Source organism: Amphiprion ocellaris, chromosome 22 (genome assembly GCF_022539595.1).
Source record: "Amphiprion ocellaris isolate individual 3 ecotype Okinawa chromosome 22, ASM2253959v1, whole genome shotgun sequence".
NCBI classification, from domain to species: Eukaryota; Metazoa; Chordata; class Actinopteri; family Pomacentridae; genus Amphiprion; species Amphiprion ocellaris.
In genome coordinates, this window is record NC_072787.1 from 25,413,434 (window position 1) to 25,437,792 (window position 24,359).

The 24,359-nt window shown below is 38.1% G+C and overlaps 1 protein-coding gene across 2 annotated transcripts; it reads left to right on the forward strand.

The window, feature by feature from the left end:
• Positions 1-222: 222 nt before the first annotated feature.
• On the forward strand, positions 223-24,272 carry ggh (gamma-glutamyl hydrolase (conjugase, folylpolygammaglutamyl hydrolase)). 2 transcript variants are annotated; one of them, XM_055007123.1, is made up of 9 exons: positions 223-553; positions 708-816; positions 942-992; positions 2,400-2,484; positions 2,615-2,753; positions 19,639-19,745; positions 19,837-19,927; positions 20,021-20,155; positions 24,016-24,272. In XM_055007123.1, exons 1-9 carry the CDS (start codon positions 427-429, stop codon positions 24,036-24,038), a joined length of 867 nt encoding a protein of 288 aa, XP_054863098.1. In that variant the 5' UTR covers positions 223-426; the 3' UTR covers positions 24,039-24,272. The 2 variants fall into 2 exon arrangements, with proteins under 2 accessions (XP_054863098.1, XP_054863097.1); XM_055007122.1 differs by lacking the exon at positions 24,016-24,272 and adding an exon at positions 20,247-22,066 and having other exon boundaries at positions 226-553.
• Positions 24,273-24,359: the final 87 nt, after the last annotated feature.

Here is a 24,359-nt window from a genome sequence, read left to right on the forward strand (position 1 = left end):
AACAGAAAACTGACCAACCAAAAATACCTGTATTGCTTCAATACATAATTTTAGAAACATATTTCAATATGTAAAGTAAACTGGAATACTGGTCTGAGGACATTTAAAAGACAAAAAAAGTGGTTTGGGGCTATTTTGATGTTATCTAACGTCTATGTTGCAGGTAGTAAAATGCCTACAAAATAAAAGCAACAGTTTCCGGTTCAAACGGAGGATAAATGCTGTTAGCAGGTTAGCTGGAACAGCTATCGCATCAGAAAATATTAAATGAAAGTAAAATGTGTACATCCTGCTCGTTAAATACTTGATATCTTAATTGAGAGAAACAAAACGTCTGTTATTTTAACGAGGTCGCCTCAGGTCAAAGTGATGCTTTTACTGTGAAGGAGGCAGCCCGGTAGTGCTGTGGAAGGATGTAAAAGCTAAATGGCGACACTCGGACGAGCCGCGGTGTGTTTTACCTTCAGAAACATGTTTCTCTTGTGTATTTGCCTTTCTTTTTCCTTCCTACCTTTTACTTTATCGGCTCAGAGAAACGACAGGCCGATAATTGGTAAGTTACCGACACGCTGTTTACTTTAGCAGGAAGTTGAGCTAACTTTGACACACAGTAAGCTAATGTCAACAACTACTGAGACGCTGTTTCACTTAATGTCAACATGGGGTCATGGAAAGTGAGTAGAAATGTCGTGTTTTTCTGCCTGTAGGTGTTCTGGCTCAGGAGGTTTTTCAGCCTAAACCGAACCAAACTTCTTACATCGCTGCGTCCTATGTGAAGTTCCTGGAGGCAGCAGGAGCGAGGGTTGTACCTGTCATGTGAGTTTTTATTATCTAACGGCACAGCTGGCATTTCTGCACAAGATTGCGGCTTTATACGGGCCTGTTTATAACCTGTGTGTTGCAACTAAATCTGTATTAACTTCCCCTTTCCTTCTGTGCAGGATTGACCAGACACCAGAGGAATATAAGTCTCTGTTCAACTCCATCAATGGGTAAATTACTTGCTCATTACAGAAACATTACACTTTAATTTATGGTGCCATTATACCTGAAACTGGTTGTGCAAAGCCTCTAATCAGCTTTTGTTAGGGCTGAGTTCAGAGTCATAAGTGGTGAAAGGTTTACAGACTGTTTACAGCAGGGGTGTGAAACTCATTCTAGTTCAGGTTCCACATTCAGCCCAATTTGATCTAGGTGGGCCGGACCAGTAAAATCACAGCATAATAACTTATAAATAACCACAACTCCCAGTTTTTCCTTTGTTTCAGTGCAAAAAAGTACATTCTGAAAATGTTCACATTTAAGGAATTATCTTTTTACAAAACATTATGAACAACATGAAATTTCTTCAGAAAAATACATTCAATTTTAGTAATATTATGTCTCAGTTTATCATTTACACATTACAACTTCCAGATCACAAAGTGTCTACAAAGGAACACAACATGTAGTCACAAGTATGTGGAACTGAATGATATAGTATTTTACTTTATGATCAAAATGACAAAAGTCAGACAAAAAAAAAGACAAAATACAACAAAAACAAGACAAAATATGACAAAAATGAGCCTAACCCTAACCTTCTGGAGGGTGGATTTTGGCCTGTGAGCCGCATGCTGGACACCCCTGGTTTACACTATTTATTTGCTGCACTTTGCACTTTAGCACTGACATTTTGCATCTTTGTTAAGCCTGAAATGTTATTTTGTTAACTTTTTGTGAATGTTTTTTACTATACTGTTAACTTTTGAAGAATGTCCTTTACAGAATGTTAGAGAATGTTTCTTTATAATCTTTCTAACATGTTTCTTTATAGACTTTTATACTTTTTCTTAGCGACTTTTTGTTTTGCAGACATTTTACTCAGGGAATCCATTCAGAATTCTGTTGTATTGCAGATTTGCAGTGCATTGTACTGACATAAAATCTTCTAATTCCACTCCTTATTTAAATTATAAAGCAAATATCCCGTTACAGTGCTGTGTTTTGAATTTTGCATATGTTTTAGTGGCGATAGTAGTCAGCAAATAAGAACAACAAATCACAAAATTGTTGATTGCAATGATTAGTAATTAGAAAAATGACATAATAGTGGAATGGCAATCACAACTTTTGAAAACAGATTTCCTAAGCAGCATAATCAGTTGCAAGCTCTTAGATTATAATTTATTAAACTTTAATGACTTATTCTTGGATTTCTTTAGTGCATCAATTGCAGCAATCCATTGAATTTGATTCATACCAATGAAGTCCATTAGCCAGCTAATATTATAAGTAGATTTGTAGAATTAATCAATCAATTTGTCAACTATTTTAGCTAAATATTTAAGTGAAATAAGTCAGAATTTTCCGATTCCATCTTATTTAATGTGAAAATCGTGTTGTTTCTTTGTTGACAGGATCCTTTACCCAGGCGGAGGCGTCAGCATCATCTCCTCTGGCTATGAACGGGCGGCAAAGATCTTTTATGAGCTTGCTATCGAGGTAACCTTGTAAGATAATATTACTGATGTTATAAAGTGATATTATGCTGCATAAGGATCTATCTATCGTTCTGTCATTCGATCTATCGTTCTATCTATCGTTCTGTCTATCGTTCTATCATGTTGTTCAGGCGAACAAGAGAGGAGACTATTTTCCTGTGTGGGGAACCTGCCTTGGATTTGAACAGCTGACGTATTTGACTAGTGGGAAGGTGACGCTATCGCATACTAATACCAGCGGTGTGGCACTGCCTCTAAACTTCACTAATGGTACAGCTTTGTACTCATAGAACTACTTCTACAGATCTGTTAACTGCATATCTGAAAATCCGGGTTAAAGTCCTGTGTTTTTGTTTTGTTTTTGTTTTTTACAGGGAGTGAAACCATTGTTTTGTACAATTAACCCCCATTTTCTGTGTTAAATTCAATATTATGTACACTACCAGTCAAATGTTTGGACACACCTTCTCATTCAACATTTCTTCTTTTTTACTATTTTCTACATTCTAGATACATATTGAAGACATCAAAATTATGAAGCAAGATATATGGAAATATGTAGCAAACAAACAACTGTGAAATAACTCTAAATATGTTTTCTATTTTAGATTCTTCAAAGTAGCCACCCTTTGCTTTGATTACTGCTTTGCACACTCTTGTTATTCTCTCAATGAGCTTCATGAGGTAGAACCTGAAATGGTTTTCACTTCACAGGTGTGCCTTGTCAAGGTTCATTTGTGGAATTTCTTGCCTTCTTAATGGGGTTGGGACCATCAGTTGTGCTGTGCAGAAGTCAGGGTTAGACAGCCCTATTTGACAACTGTTAGAATCCATGTTATGGTAAGAACCAATCAGCTAAGTAAAGAGAAACAACAGTCCATCATTACTTTAAGAACTGAAGGTCAGTCAGTCTGGAAAATTGCAGAACTTTGAATGTATCCCCAAGTGCAGTTACACATGAGGATCGCCCCAGGAAAGGAAGACCAAGAGTCTCCTCTGCTGCTGAGGAGAAATTCATCCGAGTCTCCAGCCTCAGAAATGGAAAGTTAACAGCAGCTCAGATTAGAGCCCAGATAAATGTCACACAGAGTTCTAGCAGCAGACACATCTCTACATCAACTGTTCAGAGGAGACTGAACCAATCAGGCCTTTATGGTCCAATAGCTGCTAAGAAACCACTACTGAGGAAAAGCAACAAGCAGAAGAGATTAGTTTGGACCAAGAAACACAAGACATGGACATTAGACCAGTGGAAATCTGTGCTTTGGTTTGATGAGTCCAAATTTGAGATCTATGGTTCCACCCGCCATGGCTTTGTGCGAATAGATGATCTCTACATGCATGGTTCCCACCATGAAGCATGGAGGAGGAGGTGTGCAAAGCAGTAATCAAAGCAAAGGGTGGCTATTTTGAAGAATGTAAAATATAAAACATGTTTTGACTTTGTGAAGGAAAAATTGCTCCCTTTCCCCTTACTGAGATATTTTTTTGTGGCTGTTTGCTGACATCATCCTAAATTATCTTCAGACAGGCAGACGCTGTAGGAGGACGATATGCTAGGAGTCTCTGCTATGGTCAAGGTTAGATGCTGTCCATTTCTGACATGACTTAGCAGAAGAGTTGTCTCTGTATCACTCTGTAGTCTCATTCTGACCTTCTGCTAACTACGATTTAAACCTGAGGATCAGAGAGAATCCTCAGAGCTGGCATTGCTTGCATGAACTGCTACTCTGTCAGTGTCACTTCTCCTGATATCAGTAAACAATACTCACAACTTAAGTCATCTGAGTCTCCAGAGTGTCTGCCTCCTCAACCTTCTCTCGACGTTGTAGAATTCCCTTAACAGACTTATTTCACACTTTTTTGTTTACTATATAATTCCATATGTGTTCATTCATAGTTCTGATTCCTTCAGTGAGAATCTACAATTTAAATAGTCCTGAAAATAAAGAAAAACCATTAAATGAGAAGGTGTCACTGTTCCCTCTAAGCTGCGTGCGTGCGCAATTGCGCACTGCTGTCACGGTCTCCGCGCACAGAAAATCTGCGCTGCGCACAAAAAAAAAATCCAACCTAAATTGTAAATAAAATAAACACGTAACAATTCATTCTGTGCTATTTTTCAATGTGAGTCAGTGAGTGACCGGTGACTGGCTGCTGCAGCCAATGATGCGATTCACATATGTATTTACTATAGACTGTATATAATGGTATTTACGCAGCTAATCTACGTCAGGCGTCCTTATGTGCAGCCATCGTTGTTGTCATAGATATGAATGAGTAGATAGGACACGCCCCTTTGAGCTGCGTGCTACAGCGAGGCTAAGCTAGTGGGGGCAAAGTTTCAGTGCATTCCGTTGATGTAGACGGTGTGAAAACGGAAACAAGAAGTATGCCGGCTCACTGTGCTGCATACAGTTACACACTACGTCGTACGATTGAGACAAGGAAACTTGGAATGACTTTTCATAGGTAAGAATAGTTTTTGGCTCTTTTTTCATTATGAAATCTTGTTGAGAGCTTCCAGTCTATGAGAGCTAACTAGTTAGCCACTAGCAAAACGCTAAGGCGAGCTAGCAGCTTGACAACCAAATACCAGACGATTAATAGTAGCTGTAGTATAGTTGTACAAGCAGTAGTAGTAATACTAAAAGTACAAGCAGCAGTAGTAATACTAAAAGCAGCAGTAGTAGTATAAACAGCTGTTAGAGTCGTAGAAATAGTATCAGCATTTGTAATAGTATTACAAGTTGTAGTAGCAGTGTCAGTATCAGCAGCAGTAGTTTGTGTACTACCACTACTACTAATAGTAGTCACATTGCTATTACTACCACCAATACTACCAATAGTAGTTATAAAGCCTAACTCATGTATATCCAGATTACCATCTATGTTCTTCCTCCAAACCCATTTTATGATTGGGATTACAGGCAGTTCTTTAGGACTGCTCTCAAATAATTGAAATGTTACTAAACAAGGTTATACTTATCAAATTAAATAGCTCTGGTCTCCAGTATATTGGCGAATTCGGTTCTTTGTACTTAATTAGCATGATTTCTTTTTAATATGTTGTGTACAGACTTAATTACTTCTCTGTCTACTTTTCTTACTCCATGTAGGTTTCCCAGAGACTATGGGTTGAGGAGGAATTGGAAGTTTGTCGGCTTAGACCTGGTGTCATTCCATCAGTGTTAAACTTCCCGGCTCATCTTGGAAGAGTACGTGCCAGAAAGACCGCGACCAAGCAGCCTTGAGATCTTAGACAGCGTCTCTCTGAGGTGGGTGTCGACGGTGTTCACGGTCAGGTCTGTGGTAATCCCGTCAAGAAACAAAACAGAAAAAAATCTAGATTATAAATCAACATGTAACCAAAGCACTCTGTGTATAACGCCATAGTATAGGATGTAGTTCAGAAAATGTCAAAGTATAGTATGCTTTACTCAAGAATAACATAGTATGGCCTGCAGTTCATAGTACAGTATGTTGGCAAGAAAAAAAAAACAAAACATAGATTATTATGTGGTTCAAAAAGCGCAAAATGATAGGATGTTTCCTAAAATTGTCATGTATGATATGTGGTTCAAAAATGTCATAGTGCAGTATATTGTCAGCATAGTATGTTATTCAAGAAAACACCAGAGTATAATATGTCATCTAAAAAATGCCATAGAATAATAATTTCATTGCACAAGTAAAAGTATAGTAACTTTTAAAACTGTTCGAATTCTTATATGTTGCTAAAAAAACAACAAAAAAAACAAAAACAAAAAAAACGTCACAGTAATATGTCAATTTAAAAAGCCTCTTAAAACCCAAAAACACACCGCAGTAGCACCCGAAACTAAAACTACCAATGGGTTCCCTGTTTTCCTTTGTGAACAATTCAAAGGTCCCTCTCTATCTCCCCACACATCCACCAACCACTGGAACACATCTCCAAAGTTCTGCTGGACCAGCTCAGCTTCCCCTCAGAAGAAGTGCTGCCACCTGCCAGATGAAGGAGCCTTTTGAGAGGCAGCTGGCATCGTGATTGGACTGTACTTTGGTCTGTTCCAATCCAGCTTCAGCTCCAGAGACGGCAGGCAGGACGAGTCAACGGAGGCCGGATGGACGAAGGCATGAAGCTGAGTACAATCCAGAAAACAACAGAGGAGGAGTGCAGCGGCCCAGGGCCAGAACAACCAGAGTAGCATGGTATGTCTCTTAGAAAACATCATAGTATAGCCTTTGGTATGAAAAAACACCATCATATACATCGTATATTGTACAAATAACAAGTCAAAGGAAAGAGACATACATTGTAGAATTGTAGTAATTGTGGGCTGACTGATTTACTGATTATCAGTATTTTGTTTTTTACTGATTTACAGTAATAAATACATTTAAAAATGGCGCTACTTTGGCTCTGAACCTTTATCTACTTGTAGTCGCTCTGTCTTCTGGAGTGATTTGATTGGTTATACGTCACGAATAAAACTCCTTTAACTTAACATCTGTAAACAAAACAAAAACGTATCAACAAAGTTTTCTGTTAGAGTTTGTGTTCTTCTAAGTTTAACTCCAAGATTTTAAATACTTTCATTTACTGCAAATGAATATCTACTCCAAATGTATCAGCCTTAAAAACCCACAAAACACCCCTCTATACTGGACCACACTTAGTACAGTCCGGTTCCCCCTTCTATAAATCTGCTTGGAATCTTCCACTTCCTGTTTGTCAAAGTGGCCTTCTACCTGGACAGGTTTTGTTGGAGCTCATGCAACAAACATTTTGGGTAACTGCACTTTAATATGGATGGATGACACTGAATTAGAGTCTGTTTTAATGAGACTGAGTTAAGATGTGTATCTCTGTCATTAAATAGTAAATTATTTCTCAGAATTCACAGAGAAAAGTCTGAAATGTTTGCTAGGTTAGCGTCCCACATGTTCTTTGGCTCAGCTAAAGCTAACTCTCCAACTTCTGGATCTCTTGAGCTGCTTGTTGTTAAAATATCTTGCTAGAGGTGCTGAAGCTCAGAAAGTCTGAGATGTTTGTTCAGAATAAGCTCATTCTCAAGTCTGATCTTAACTGTCCTCTTTTGTTTGAACTTTCCCTAAACTTAGGAGTTAATGACAGAGCAGCACATCCAGACTCAGTCTCATTTATGTAGAGATTAAACTTCAGTGTCATTCATTGATGTTAAAGTGCAGTTTTTCAAATGTTTGTTGCACATGCTCCCGACCAAAGCAGTCCAGGTGGAAGATGATGTGAAGAGAAAGCTCCAGAGGATGAATATCACACATTTATGTTGGAAATAAATGTCCTTTAATTAGACATTGTCATGCAAAAGTTGGATTTCCCTTTAATGGTGTTCAAATCTTTGTTGATGTTGGTTTCTAAATGTTTTTTGACACTCGGCCCCAAAGATTAAAACCTTCTACGGCTCACAAGCTGCAACAATTCACACATTATCAACTATCTTTCTGACTAAACTAAGATAAAAAGTGAAAAACTGCTTGATTCCTGCATCATGAATGTAAATCTTTTTGGTTTTAATGACCATAAACTGAATATATTTGGGTTTGACATTTTATAAACCAAAACAAGAAATGAATTAGTGGAGAAAACAATCAGCAGATTATTGGACAAAGAAACATATATGGCTGAATTACTCCAACATTACAGGATACATACAGTTTTAATTCAATTTTATTTTTTTATTTATGTAACGCCAATTACAGGTCAAATTGTCTCAAGACACTTTATATTTTTTGTCATATTGAAAATATGACAAAGTAAGAAATTTAAACCTCTTGACTAATCCAATTTATTATTTGGTTTTTAAGAGACTAATGGACAATTAAAATAAGTTTCTCCACTAAAACTAATAAGCATGAGGTCAAATAGAAGGAACAGTTTTAAATACTGCAGTCCCACGATGACAAGAATAAAGTTTGTCAACAAAAACTAAATCTGCTGGTGGATTCCATTAAAGTCCCAATAAATGATAATAAAGTGTGATACTAAAGGTTTGTGGTGCTAAAAATGTCCAAGTAAAGATATGAAATTGAACATGTGGATGGAGGTTGATAAAAGTTGACCTCCCTTCATTTCTCTGGAACCGACTCCATGGATTTTATGGATGGTGGTTAAAGACCTGCTCTTCTAGTGGTCTTCCTTCTAGTCGCTGTAAAAAGTCACTCCATCCTGGCCGACTTCAGCACCTCTTCATGACAACTTGTTCTGCCTCCAACCTGGTGGAAACTCAAGAAACTCGGGAAAACCTGTCGAGACTCGAAGAACTCGTGGAGACTCGAAGAACTCGTGGAGACTCGAAGAACTCGTCGGGCGGGGGAAGGTGTGGTGGGTGGTGGGGGAGTCTGGGTGGAGTCAGGGCGGAGAGTAGGCGGGGAGGTGGGTGGCGGCCTCCCCCCTCTACTCCCCCCCCACCTCCCCGCCTACTCTCCGCCCTGACTCCACCCAGACTCCGCCTTGACTCCGCCCATGTGGTCACTTCAGGAACTACGATGTCAAAGGGACGACGAATTTATTTCTTTGTATCTGATCTGTAGCTCAGTGAGTTAAGGATTTGCCTATGGAGCTGCAGGTCGCTGGTTCAAGACCAGACACTTCTTAAATTTTCTCAAAATCCTGACAAAGACAAAGAAAGAAAACTGCCGGTGGCGGGTCTTGAACCTGCGACCTACCGCTTGGTAGTCCTCTTCTTATCCTCCTGAGCTACTCGCTCAGATACTAATTATTCTTTTTTTTGCGCATTTGTCATCTATTTTTTCTCATTTTCGAGTTTTTTTTTTAACTCGAGTCTCGACTCGACCGTTTTTCTCAGGAGGTTGGACTTCAGCCTTTGTGCTGGAGGGTGGAACCCTCACTTCCAAGACTTTCCAAAGCCTCCACACCTCCCGAGTCCTCAGGACCTGAGCTTTCACACAGTCTGAGGGCTGAAATTTTCTAAGTCCCACAGTAGTTCTCTGTTAGATTGAACCTTCAGACAGTCCAAGGACTGATATCTTCTAAGTTCCTGAGTAGTTCTCTGTTAGTTTGAACCTTCAGACAGTCTGAGGACTGAAATTTTCTAAGTTCCTGAGTACTTCTCTGTTAGTTTGAACCTTCAGACAGTCTCAGGGCTGAAGTTTGAAAAGTTTCTCAGTACTTCTCTGTTAGTTTGAACCTTTAGACAGTCTGAGGACTGAAGTTTGAAAAGTTTCTCAGTACTTCTCTGTTAGTTTGAACCTTTAGACAGTCTGAGGACTGAAGTTTTCAAAGTTTCTTAGTACTTCTCTGTTAGTTTGAACTTTCTGGTTAACAGAAGCCTTAAAACTTGTGACCATGAGTCTTGATTTCACATTTAGACCAGCCATCTGAGTTCTTCTCAGACCTTCACTGTGGGTTTTTTAGAAATCCTCAACAAACTTTGATTCTCTTCACTGAACAGTAAAGTTTGTGGAGATCAGAAGGTAACATTAGTTTGATCAATGCCTTCAACTACTAGTAGACTTTATCTGGAAAGCAGTTTTCTGAAATGAGTTCTTAGTAAATCTGTCCACAATCAAACCAAGAACATAGAAAGAGGAAATGTTTGAAGAAACAACTTGATGTTTTCATTTCAGACGAGAAAACGCTATAATACCTTGATCTGTTTTTGCTCTTTTTCATCGTTTTATTGTCTCTTCTGTTTAATTTGATCTTCTAAAGTCTAACTGGTGTCTTTTCAAATGTTTTGTCTTTAGTTTGATTCTTCTTAAATGTTTAGTTTTGCTCTTTTCTCATCTTTTATTCTTTTCTAATGCCTGATTTGATTTCCAAATGTTTTGTCTTTTTAATGTTTAATTGTTGTTTTTTCAAATGTTTTATCGGCTTGTTTTCTTTCCCAATGTTTAATTTTTAGATTAAATCTTTAAGGTTTTTCTTTTTAAATGTTTTACCACCTTTTAATGTGTAATTTTCTTTTTAAATGCTTCATTGTATTCTCTGTTTAATTCCTGTTTAAAGTTTTATTGTCTTTAAGATTTAATTTTCTAATTGAACATTTTTTAATTAAATGTTTTGTTTTTTTCAAGATTTCATAATCTAATGAAATGTTTTGTATTTTTTAAATGTTTAATTATCTAAAATATTTCATCTTTAATGTTTAATATTTCTGTTTAAAACTATTTGTTTATTTTCATAATTACATGTTTTGTATCTTCAGTTTAATTATCTAATTAAATATTTTGTCTGTTTAATATAATTTAATTGTATTTAATGTTTAATTTTCTTTTTAAAAGTTTTATTGTATTAAATGTTTTTTTCCTTTAATTGCTTTTTTAATGTAGTTTATTAGTTTAATCTTTTTTTTCTGTCAATATTTTAACCCCAACCTTAAAAATGAAACAAACCCTTACATCACAATGAAAATACTTCTGTTGTCACAATCATGAGTTAGTCAATTATTCACTTTATCAATTCAACTTTATTTGTTTAGCACCTTTTACACAGATGACAAAACTAAACAAGCAAAGAGAAAAAAATTATGCTAAAACTATAATTAAAACTCAAAAACATATTTAAAAAAAAAGATTTAACATGGTAATAAAATGTGTTGTGTCCACGGGATGGAGGGAGTTTATTGAAGTCTTCTTGGGCTCACATGGGAAATCATTTAAAATATAAACTTGATATTCAGTCTAAGGAAACTGGAAACTGCAGAGCGACAGAAGAACCAACAATATCTCCTGTTTTCTCCTTTAATGAGTCGACTCTTCTTTTGCTTTCAGACTAAAGAACTACAGACTCTTCACAACCTGCTCAAACTCTTGGTACAGGACCTCACCACACGGGTCAAGAAGGTTTCCGTCTCATTTCTACTCTGAAGCTCACCTTCTCCTGCTCAAACTGCTGACAAATGTTTCTGCTGCTCTAAAGTCTGGACTCCAGAACTTCCTAAAAACTCTCAAAGTCTCTTCTGCTGCAGGTTGCTTTGTAGAACTGTTCCAGAAAACCTCACTAAACCACATGGAGGGGCCTCAAGATAGTCATCCAAATGAAACCATACAAAAACCAAACTAGCACAACCCAAACGCTAAAGTCTCCTGCAGCCTACCAGAGAACCTCTGAGAACAGAGAATCAGGACAGGAACTCTTACCTTCTGGACAACCAACGTTGGTTCTCAAACAAGAATACAGAATGTGTCTGATCAAAAACCTCTGAAGACTCACTACAGCCAAGATAAAGACACAACTCAGCTGCACCAAATCCGCTAATCACTGCACACATTAACACCATGTGCTAACTGTGGCTAAAGAACCACATTTACCAAGACAACTATCCAGTACAAAGCCCTAAAACACACCAAGAAACACATTAAAGATGATTTTACTGCTGGAAGCTGCAAGCCAATGTCTAAAGAACAAACTAAAGCAATGGAGCCAAACCCGGTTCACTGGTGAAGAGAAACAGAAGAAATGTTTGTCTGCAGCTAAATAAAGCAGGAAGACACTGAGCTGCTCAGGTGTTCCTGATAACACCAAGCAGCCACCTGGACAGCCAATAGGAACACAGCTTCCTGGAAGTCCAGAGGGCGGGGTTAGTCAAGGAAATTTAGTTTAAAGTTGAAGCAGAAAGTTAACAAAGTTGAAAACCACCTTCTGATACCTGAAATCTCTGAGTTTTCACACAAAGAACACCTGAACATGTCAAACTGGTTCCATAGTAGAACCATCATTGTAAAAATGTCATAGTATGGTGTGTTGCTCAAAAAACATTAGGATCCGGCTGTCTAGGGTCGCCGAGGAGCAACACAAAAAAAGGACAAACGCTGGTTTCCAGGGAGTTTGGAGGATATTTATTTGAAAGAGTAAGTTTACAACAACAAAACATGTGAGGGGGTTAAAAGCAAATGGGTGTTAGTCAAATAAAAATAAATAAACAGAACTAAAAGTGAACTTCACGTTGACATTGATGGACATTCCAACCAGGAACAAAGTAAAAGATAATCAATACAAAAAAACCCCTCTTCCTGTTCACCTCTTAAAACCCAAAAACACACCGCAGTAGCACCCTAAACTAAAACTACCAATGGGTTCCCTGTTTTCCTTTGTGAACAATTCAAAGGTCCCTCTCTATCTCCCCACATATCCACCAACCACTGGAACACATCTCCAAAGTTCTGCTGGACCAGCTCAGCTTCCCCTCAGAAGAAGTGCTGCCACCTGCCAGATGAAGGAGCCTTTTGAGAGGCAGCTGGCATCGTGATTGGACTGTACTTTGTTCTGTTCCAATCCAGCTTCAGCTCCAGAGACGGCAGGCGGGACGAGTCAACGGAGGCCGGATGGACGAAGGCATGCAGCTGAGTACAATCCAGAAAACAACAGAGGAGGAGTGCAGCGGCCCAGAGCCAGAACAACCAGAGTAGCATGGTATGTCTCTTAAAAAACATCATAGTATAGCCTTTGGTATGAAAAAAACACCATCATATACATCGTATATTGTACAAATAACAAGTCAAAGGAAAGACATAAATTATTAGGGTGGCTGTGGCTCAGGTGGTAGAGTGGGTCGTCCAATGATCGAAGGGTCGGCGGTTCGATTCCGGCTCTGTTCTAGCTGTTGTGTCCTTGGGCAAGACACTTTACCCACCTTGCCTCCCGTGCAACTACTCACACTGATGTATGAATGTTGGTGGTGGTCGGAGGGGCCGTAGACACAGATTGGCAAACAAAGTTTTCTGTTAGAGTTTGTGTTCTTCTAAGTTTAACTCCAAGATTTTAAATACTTTCATTTACTGCAAATGAATATCTACTCCAAATGTTTCACTAATAATCATTATCAGCCTTAAAAACCCACAAAACACCCCTCTATACTGGACCACACTTAGTACAGTCCGGTTCCCCCTTCTATAAATCTGCTTGGAATCGTCCACTTCCTGTTTGTCAAAGTGACCTTCTACCTGGACAGGTTTTGTTGGAGCTCATGCAACAAACATTTTGGGTAATTGCACTTTAATATGGATGGATGACACTGAATTAGAGTCTGTTTTAATGAGACTGAGTTAAGATGTGTAGCTCTGTCATTAAATAGGAAATTATTTCTCAGAATTCGCAGAGAAAAGTCTGAAATGTTTGCTAGGTTAGCGTCCCACATGTTCTTTGGCTCAGCTCAAGCTAACTCTCTCCAACTTCTGGATCTCTTGAGTTGCTTGTTGTTAAAATATCTTGCTAGAGGTGCTGAAGCTCAGAAAGTCTGAGATGTTTCTTCAAAATAAGCTCATTCTCAAGTCTTATCTGAACTGTCCTCTTTTGTTTGAACTTTCCCTAAACTTAGGAGTTAATGACAGAGCAGCACATCCAGACTCAGTCTCATTTATGTAGAGATTAAACTTCAGTGTCATTCATTGATGTTAAAGTGCAGTTTTTCAAATGTTTGTTGCACATGCTCCCGACCAAACCAGTCCAGGTGGAAGACGATGTGAAGAGAAAGCTCCAGAGGATGAATATCACACATTTGCGTTGGAAATTAATGTCCTTTAATTAGACATTGTCATGCAAAAGTTGGATTTCCCTTTAATGATGTTCAAATCTTTGTTGAGTGCTTTGTTGATGTTGGTTTCTAAATGTTTTCTGACACTCGGCCTCAAAGATTAAAACCTTCTACGGCTCACAAGCTGCAACAATTCACACATTATCAACTATCTTTCTGACTAAACTAAGATAAAAAGTGAAAAACTGCTTGATTCCTGCATCATGAATGTAAATCTTTATTTGGGTTTGACATTTTATAAACCAAAACAAGAAATGAATTAGTGGAGAAAATGACAGATTAATGGACAAAGAAAATGTGTTTTCCAACATATATGGCTGAATTACTCCAACATTACAAGATACATACAATTTAAATTCAATTTTATTTATATAATGCCAATTACAGGTCAAATTGTCTCAAGATGCCTTATTTTTATATTTTTTTGTCATATTGAAAATATGACAAAGTAAGAAATTTAAACCTCTTGACTAATCCAATTTATTATTTAGTTTTTAAGAGACTAATTGACAATTCAAACTTTTTCCACTAAAACTAATAAACATGAGGTCAAATAGAAGGAACAGTTTTAAATACTGCAGTCCCACGATGACAAGAATAAAGTTTCTCAACAAAAACTAAATTTGCTGGTAGATTCCATTAAGTCCTAATAAAGGATAATAAAGTGTGATACTAAAGGTTTGTGTTGCTAAAAATCTCAAAGTAATGATATCAAGTTGAACATGTGGATGGAGGTTGATAAAGGTTGACCTCCCTTCATTTCTCTGGAGCGACTCCATGGATTTTATGGATGGTGGTTAAAGACCTGCTCTTCCAGTGGTCTTCCTTCTAGTCGCTGTAAAAAGTCAGTCCATCCTGGCCGACTTCAACACCTCTTCATGACAACTTGTTCTGCCTCCAACCTGGTGGAAACTCAAGAAACTCGGGAAAACCTGTCGAGACTCGAAGAACTCGTGGAGACTCGAAGAACTCGTCGGGCGGGGGAAGGTGTGGGTGGAGGTGGGGGAGTAGAGGGGGGAGGCCGCCACCCACCTCCCCGCCCACTCTCCGCCCTGACTCCACCCAGACTCCGCCTTGGCTCCACCCATGTGGTCACTTCAGGAACTACGATGTCAAAGGGACGACGAATTTATTTCTTTGTATCTGATCTGTAGCTCAGTGAGTTAAGGATTTGCCTATGGAGCTGCAGGTCGCTGGTTCAAGACCAGACACTTCTTAAATTTTCTCAAAATCCTGACAAAGACAAAGAAAGAAAACTGCCGGTGGCGGGTCTTGAACCTGCGACCTACCGCTTGGTAGTCCTCTTCTTATCCTCCTGAGCTACTCGCTCAGATACTAATTATTCTTTTTTTTGCGCATTTGTCATCTATTTTTTCTCATTTTCGAGTTTTTTTTTTAACTCGAGTCTCGACTCGACCGTTTTTCTCAGGAGGTTGGACTTCAGCCTTTGTGCTGGAGGGTGGAACCCTCAGTTCCAAGACTTTCCAAGCCTCCAGACCTCCCAAGTCCTCAGGACCTGAGCTTTCACACAGTCTGAGGGCTGAAATTTTCTAAGTCCCACAGTAGTTCTCTGTTAGATTGAACTTTCAGACAGTCCAAGGACTGATATCTTCTAAGTTCCTGAGTAGTTCTCTGTTAGTTTGAACCTTTAGACAGTCTGAGGACTGAAATTTTCTAAGTTACTGAGTAGTTCTCTGTTAGTTTGAACCTTTAGACAGTCTGAGGACTGAAGTTTTGAAAGTTTCTCAGTACTTCTCTGTTCGTTTGAACTTTCTGGTGAACAGAAGCCTTAAAACTTGTGACCATGAGTCTTGATTTCACATTTAGACCATCCATCTGAGTTCTTCTCAGACCTTCACCTGTGGGTTTTTTAGAAATCCTCAACAAACTTTGATTCTCTTCACTGAACAGTAAAGTTTGTGGAGATCAGAAGGTAACATTAGTTTGATCGATGCCTTCAACTACTAGTAGACTTTATCTGGAAAGCAGTTTTCTGAAATGAGTTCTTAGTAAATCTGTCCACAATGAAACCAAGAACATAGAAATAGGAAATGTTTGAAGAAACAACTTGTTTTCGTTTCAGACTAGAAAACGCATTAAGATCTTTATCTGTTTTTGCTCTTTTTCATCGTTTTGTCTCTTCTATTTAATTTGATCTTCTAAAGTTTAACTGGTGTCTTTTCAAATGTTTTGTCTTTAGTTTGATTCTTCTTAAATGTTTAGTTTTGCTCTTTTCTTACCTTTTACTCTTTTCTAATGCCTGATTTGATTTCCAAATGTTTTGTCTTTTTAATGTTTAATTGTTGTTTTTTCAAATGTTTTATCGGCTTGTTTGAAAAATTTCCTTTTCTTTCCCAATATTTAATGTTTCGATTAAATCTTTAAGGTTTTTCTTTTTAAATGTTTTACCACCTTTTAATGTGTAATTTTCTTTTTAAATGCTTCATTTTATTCTGTTTAATTCCTGTTTAAAGTTTTATTGTCTTTAAGATTTAATTTTCTAATTAAACATTAAATTTTTTAATTAAATGTTTTGTCTTTTTAAAGGTTTAATAATCTAATTAAATGTTTTGTATTTTTTAAATGTTTAATTATCTAAAATATTTCATCTTTAATGTTTAATATTTTTGTTTAAAACATTTTGTTTATTTTCATAATTACATGTTTTGTATCTTCTGTTTAATTATCTAATTAAATATTTTGTCTGTCTAATATCATTTAATTGTCTTTAATGTTTAATTTTCTTTTTAAAAGTTTTATTGTATTAAATGCTTTTTTCCTTTAATTGCTTTTTTAATGTAGTTTATTTCTTTAATCTTTTTTTCAGTCAAGATTTTAACCACAACCTTAAAAATTAAACAAACCCTTAAATCACAATGAAAATACTTCTGTTGTCACAATCATGAGTTAGTCAATTATTCACTTTATCAATTCAACTTTATTTGTTTAGCACCTTTCACACAGATGACAAAACTAAACAAGCAAAGAGAAAAAAAAATTATGCTAAAACTATAAACTCAAAAAAATATTAAAAAAAAAAAAAAAAAAAAATTTAACATGGTAATAAAATATGTTGTGTCCAGGGGATGGAAGGAGTTTATTGAAGTCTTCTTGGGATCACATGGGAAATCATTTAAAATATAAACTTGATATTCAGTCTAAGGAAACTAGAAACTGCAGAGCGACAGAAGAAGCAACAATATCTCCTGTTTTCTCCTTTAATGAGTCGACTCTTCTTGTGCTTTCAGACCAAAGAACTACAGACTCTTCACAACCTGCTCAAACTCTTGGTACAGGACCTCACCACACGGGTCAAGAAGGTTTCTGTCTCATTTCTACTCTGAAGCTCACCTTCTCCTGCTCAAACTGCTGACAAATGTTTCTGCTGCTCTAAAGTCTGCTCTCCAGAACTTCCTAAAAACTCTCAAAGTCTCTTCTGCTGCAGGTTGCTTTGTAGAACTGTTCCAGAAAACCTCACTAAACCACATGGAGGGGCCTCAAGATAGTCGTCCAAATGAAACTGTACAAAAACCAAACTAGCACAACCCAAACACTAAAGTCTCCTGCAGCCTACCAGAGAACCTCTTAGAACAGAGAATCAGGACAGGAACTCTTACCTTCTGGACAACCAACGTTGGTTCACCAACAAGAATACAGAATGTGTCTGACCAAAAACCTCTACAGACTCACTACAGCCAAGATAAAGACACAACTCAGCTGCACCAAATCCACTAATCACTGCACACATTAGCACCATGTGCTAACTGTGGCTAAAGGACCACATTTACCAAGACAACTATCCAGTACAAAGCCCTAAAACACACCAAGAAACACATTAAAGACGATTTTACTGCTGGAAGCTGCAAGCCAACGCCTAAAGAACAAACTAAAGCAAGGGAGCCAAACCCAGTTCAGTGGTGAAGAGAAGCAGAGGAAATGTTTGTCTGCAGCTAAACAAAGCAGGAAGACACTGAGCTGCTCAGGTGTTCCTGATAACACCAAGCAGCCACCTGGACAGCCAATAGGAACACAGCCACCTGGACAGCCAATAGGAACACAGCTTCCTGGAAGTCCAGAGGGCTGGGTTAGTCAAGGAAATTTAGTTTAAAGTTGAAGCAGAAAGTTAACAAAGAAAGTTGAAAACCACCTTGTGATCCCTGAAATCTCTGAGTTTTCACACAAAGAACACCTGAACATGTCAAACTGGTTCCATAGTAAAACCATCACTGTAAAAACGTCATAGTATGGTGTGTTGCTCAAAAAACATTAGGACCCGGCTGTCAGGGAACAAAAATGTAAGAAACATGAGAACAGAGAGAACCCAACCAGTAGGTCACAGTTTATCATCATCTAATCATCTCCTGAAGTCCATATGGTGAGAGACATCAGTATCTGGTTGTTCATTTACCAGAGGATGCTTATAATCATGCTGATGTGGTCTGTACTCTACAGTATTTTAGTGACTCAATAAATGCCTAAGTTGTTTTGTTTTTAAATGCTTTTTAGTTTTTAAATAAACATTTAATAGCCTATATGTAATCAATAAATGGCCTTTGCCTATCTTAAGAAAAATTCACTCAGAACTCTGATATGTTAACAGTACTAAATAAATCAATAAATACATGCATACACACAAAAATAAGTTAATACATTAACTGTGTTAAGATTTAGATTTTTAAAAAAAGTTGTTTATGTTTTTGCAGAATCCAGTATTGCTCACTGGTTGGTCATTACATTTTATTAGTTTGATTTCACTGTTTAAAATGATGCCACCTCTTTTCAGACAGAACCTGTGATAATAAAACAATACAAAATTTTTAGTTCCGTGTTAATAAAGCACTTAAAGCTTTAAGTATGGCTAAATGCTTTTTTCAAAATTAAATATATCACTCCTTAGGTGGTAGTGGCCCCAAGTTCAGTAAAGTTGGAAAGATATTCACAGATTCAGACTTCCAGCATCAATAACTCATTAGATATAGGTTTTCAAAACATAAACGGTGCCTCTTTCCCATTGTTGCAAGGCAGACAATGTGCTACAAGCCCAGTTTTATCAAAAGTAGCTGTCTTTCAAGCTACAGGAATAACATTGGTGTCTATGGAGTGAACAGGGTCCGTCTGCAATTTGCAAAACCACTGCAACAGTAAAGAGAGACAAATATTCAATAACTTCACTCTTATACATTGTAGTGTCACTAAAATCACTGCAGCCTTCAACTGGCTCCTGTTGACAAAGTGTTTTAACATAAATGTAAATGCTGTAATTTGATTCTTTTAATGAACCATGTAACTTGAATGGATGTGATGCTGGTGTGACCACAGTGCACACGTCTGATGTTGCTCACAGTGGTCCAAGGGAGGCTCAGGGAGTTTGTGTGTTTGCTCACACTCAGGAAAAATTACAGGGAACATTGGACGGTGTGTCCAAACTTTTGACTGGTCGTGTATATTTAGTGAAAAGTAATTATTGCTGTATATCAGTTAAATCACCTTCTATGTTTAGTTTGTAGCAGCATGAAGTCACAAGAGGACAACGTTGCTATGTTACCACCTCAAAATATCTTGTGAAAAGATGAATATTTGTTTGAAAAACTGCTTTAAACGAAAAAAAGGACCATATTCTTCTGCCTCCTTCCCAGAAACCAAAGACAGCAGGATGTTCAAAGGCTTCCCTGCTGAACTCATGAAGGATCTGGCTTCTGAACCGCTGACAGAAAACAGTCACCAGTGGAGTTTGGCAACACTGGTGCGTCATTCGTTGCTTTTATGATGAGATAGGAGTTCAGTAATCCACCTGAAAGTGCTGTAATTCATTTCTGTTACTGTGTTTCTTTCAGACTTATAATACAAGCGAAGAACTGCAGAAGTTTTACAAAGTTCTCTCTACAAACACAGACGGACAAACAGAGTTTGTGTCAACAGTGGAAGGTAGGTAGAACACAGCATGCTACTAGTCAAAGTTTACAGCAAGATAATGAACCATTTTATTGAGTACTCCTCCTTTTCCTTACCTCTCAACAGCATATGATTATCCGATCTATGGGACACAGTGGCATCCAGAGAAAAATGCTTTTGAATGGACGAAGCCTTACATTCCACATTCTCCGTCAGCTGTCAAGACAACCTTCTACATGGCCGAATTCTTCGTCAACGAAGGTGCGAGCACATCGTTACTTTTGTTTTCAGTAGCTGCGGATACACAGCAAAGTATGATCTGTAAATCTGGCATTGTTTTCTCTCCTCACAGCCAGGAAGAACTTTCACAGATTTGAATCCGAGGAGGGAGAGAGCAAAGCGCTGATATACAACTACAGTCCTGTTTACACTGGCCACAACAGTAGCTTCCAGCAAATATACTTTTTCTGATGCGTGTTAGCAGAGCGCTTCCCCCATTCAACGGCTGATTGGCTGCTTTAATCGTGACTTGAGAATGTTTGCAGATAATTTGACGTGTTTGGTTTTGTATTTGTGGCTTTCCCCGTCTGTTCAATCAGCCGCTGAACAAAGTAGTAAACTGGAAATAGCGGAGTTTTATACATGCAGCATAAATATTGGTGCAGTGCAGGATTTAGAGAATGTCAGATCGTGTTTTGCAGACGCCGTGGCAGGGTTTACAGTTGCACAATTAAGTCCTGTTGCACATTTTAAAGCCTTTTAGTCTCAGAGAATTATCACTAAAATGTAGAGTTCAGAGTGAGGAACTAGTTGGTGGAAATACACTGCCTGTCCAAAAAAAAAGTCACCAGCTGGATTTAACTAAGCAAATAGGTAAGAGCCTTCCATCGGATAATTACTGCAGTGATGAATACATTTCAGCTGTAACAACTTATTTAACCCTAGCTGATGCAGTGAGGAGCTTCTCATTTCTTAAACAACCATGTAGGAAGACATTTAGTCCTGTGGTCATGGAAAGGATGTTAACCTGTCTCAGAAGGGTCAAATTATTGGTCTGCATCAAGCAAAGAAAACAACTAAGGAGATTTCTGAAACTACTAAAATCAGGTTAAGAACCGTGCAACAGATAGTGGTGAACCATCATCTTCAAGGAACAAATGTGGTCGGAACAAACACTTAGATGATTGTAGGAAATCAACAGTAGAACTCACAGCTATGTTTCATAGTGAAAGTACGACCTTTTTTTTACGTGCACAATGTGAAGGGAACTCAAAGGATTTGGACTAAACAGCTGTAGCTCTAAGAAAACCATTGATCAGTGAGGCTAATCAGAAAAAAGGCTTCAGTTTGCTAGACAGCATAAAGATTGGAGCAATGGAAGAAGGTCATGTGGTCTGATGAGTCCAGATTTATCCTGTTCCAGAGTGATGGGGGCATCAGGGTAAGAAGAGAGGTGGATGAAGTGATGCACTCATCATGGCTAGTGTCTACCAGCCTGTGGGGGTTATGGTTATGATCTGGGGTTGGTCAGGTTCAGCAACGTTATGTTCCCAAAGAATGAGGTCAGCTGATACCTGAAGATACTGAATGACCAGGTCTTTCCATCAATAGAGTTTTTCTTCCCTGATCTCATGGACATGTTCCAAGATGATGATGCCAGGATTCATGGGCTCACATTGAGAATGAGTGGATCAGGGAGCATGAGATGGATTGTCCTCCATAGAGTCCAGACCTCAGCTCCACTGAGAATCTTTGGGATGTTCTGGAGAAGACTTTGTCCGACTCTCCATCATCAATATAAGATCTTAGTAGAAAATGAATGCAACTCTGGACAGAAATGAATGCCGTGACTTTGTAGAAGCTTATCGAAATGATTCCACGGCAAACGTGTCATTCTCAGAGCTAAAGGCGGTCCAATGAAATATTAGTGTGCGACTTTTGTTTGGACAGGCAGTGTACTTTGGCTTTTAGTACTTGAAGAGTAAGAATATGTGCGTCAAATGGGAATAAAAGTCAGGCTTATCTTTGCTATGTCACCAGAAACCCCAAATATCTGCAGATGTTGCACTGAAGTGACAATTTTCAGTTTTCAGCTTGTTCTGCTGCCCCCATGTGGCAAAAAAATCCCAATACAGCTTTAAAATTCATTAAAAAAAACATTCCAAAAAAACACTGAAGGCTGATAAAATCTTTTTTTTTTTTTTTTTTTTTTTTTTTATTCTAACATTGACCTTCATGCCACAATCTGCCATTAATCTCCATCTATGCTTTGGATAACAAAGTTGAGCATCTTGGAAAAAGTCCTCAACCACTGGCAAGAAAGTTTGCTGTTGCCACTGGCATTTAGAAAGTCCACTTTCAACTCAATTCAAGGACGGCAACAGGAGAACAGAAATGAACAGTCAAATGTAACTTCCAAAATGCTTTATGCACAAATAACACTCAGGTAATATTGTTTTTTCTCTCCTTTTTTTCTTTGTAGAATAAAATGATATTTGAATAACATTTACACATCAAGCTGACGAGACTGGGATCTCAATCACAATACTACTGGAAATGTAATTTATGCAATCCAGTAAGGAACATTCAAGATGTCAAAAAATTACCATGTCGAACTGAGCTATCAGGGATAGTGCTGCAAATTACCTCTGAACATGCACAGAAGCGTAACACAAATGGCCATTCAAATAAAATAACAAAAAAAATAATAAATTAAAAGTAGAAAAATGATAAATTAAAAGTGTGCCTCAAGAACTCATTTTTTTGGGTGATAAAATAAGTTTTCTACTTATATACAAATACTTTCCCAGGGTATAACTTTAATCCTAATGGCTTCTTATGTTCACCCTTAGTGTTAACTGATTTAAGCTGGGAGAAAGTGACTGTGCACTTTAAATAGTGAGTATTACAGTTTCTGTACTGGATATAGATATTCCTCATCTACCATTTTGAGTTATTATAAGGAATGATACATGCAGATTCTGTACATTTTAGCTTTACCTCATGATGCTGTAGTTTAGATTTTTCTGTGAAACTTCCAAATCTCTTCATGATTTCTGAGTCAATTTGCCGTTGAAGCTACCTCAGTTATTAATTTATTACCTGTTTCAAGCTATAGCTTTAAGGCAAGACGTTACAGAAACGGATATCACCATGAAACTCCCCCATCTGACTGCTTACATCAAGATAGATCTATTATATATTTAAAGTTTTCTGAGCTTTTATGTTTGATTATGCAAATTATGTATTATTTAATTAAATATGCACAAATTGCAATAAACTATAGAAATGATTAAATGTGTGTTTTGGACATTTATTTACCTCAAGTGATTGTAGAAATGTAAGCAAACTGGCTGCCCAAACACTCAAAATAGTTTGTAACCTGCCACGTCTCGCCTTAAAACAGTAGCTTTTAATAGTTCCCAAGGCATTGTGGGAAATATGCTGATATTTCTTGCTGAGTTTTGTGCAAATACTGATACCACCCTACAGCCAGGATGTGGTTAGCATAGCATGAAGATAGGAAGCAGGGTGAGATAGCTAGCTTGGTTTAACCCTTTGATGCCCAGCGTGGGTCAGGAGATACCCGTTTTCCATTGGATTTGGGTCACTTTTGACCCATGTTGTGCATCAAAGGGTTAAAAAAAAAAAGGTAAAAAGAAATATCGTTCTACTAGCTCCTCAGGGGACTCCAGGAAATCTTTTCCTGTCCAAATAAATAGGCTAAGTTGCAACCATCCCATCCATCTATCACCTCTACACTGCTTAATCCTCATTAGGGTCTCGGGGGGCTGGAATCTATCCCAGCTGACTTAGGGTGAAGCCAGGGAACACACTGGACAGGCCACCAGTCTATCGCAGTGTAACCATCCCTAGAAGCACAGTTTCTCCTCGGACAGCTGCCCTACTGTTGCATACAACCGGGTCACACTGCTTCGTATTAATATTGTGCCTTAAACTTGGACTGTCTTGCCGATGTACATGTCACAATCTGTAGTGTGAAATGAGCTGCAAACGTAGCGGCGGAGATGACATATTGTACACTACCGTTCAAAAGTTTGAGGTCACCCAGCAATTCCATGTTTTCCATGAAAACTCACACTTTTATTCCTGTCTCTAAGACCAGGAACCCCAGGGAGCCTAACCACTTCAGACCTGTGGCCCTCACTTCTCACCTGATGAAGACCATGGAGAGGATCGTCCTCAAGAACCTCCGTCCCCAGGTGAGCCAGTATCTGGATCCACTGCAGTTCGCCTACCAACCGAACATTGGAGTGGATGATGCAGTGGTCTACCTGCTGCACAGATCACTGACTCACCTGGAGAAACCCAGCAGCACTGTGAGGGTCATGTTCTTTGACTTCTCCAGTGCTTTCAACACCATCCAGCCTTCTCTGCTTAGGGTGAAGCTTGAAGGAGCAGGAGTAGACTGTCACCTGGCTGCTTGGACCATCAACTACCTCAC

Coding starts and splice junctions, on each gene's coding strand:
- ggh (XM_055007122.1), top strand. CDS start 427: ATGGCGACACTCGGACGAGCCGCGGTGTGTTTTACCTTCAGAAACATG. Junction 554..707: donor AAACGACAGGCCGATAATTG/GTAAGTTACCGA, acceptor TTCTGCCTGTAG/GTGTTCTGGCTCAGGAGGTT. Junction 993..2,399: donor CTGTTCAACTCCATCAATGG/GTAAATTACTTG, acceptor CTTTGTTGACAG/GATCCTTTACCCAGGCGGAG.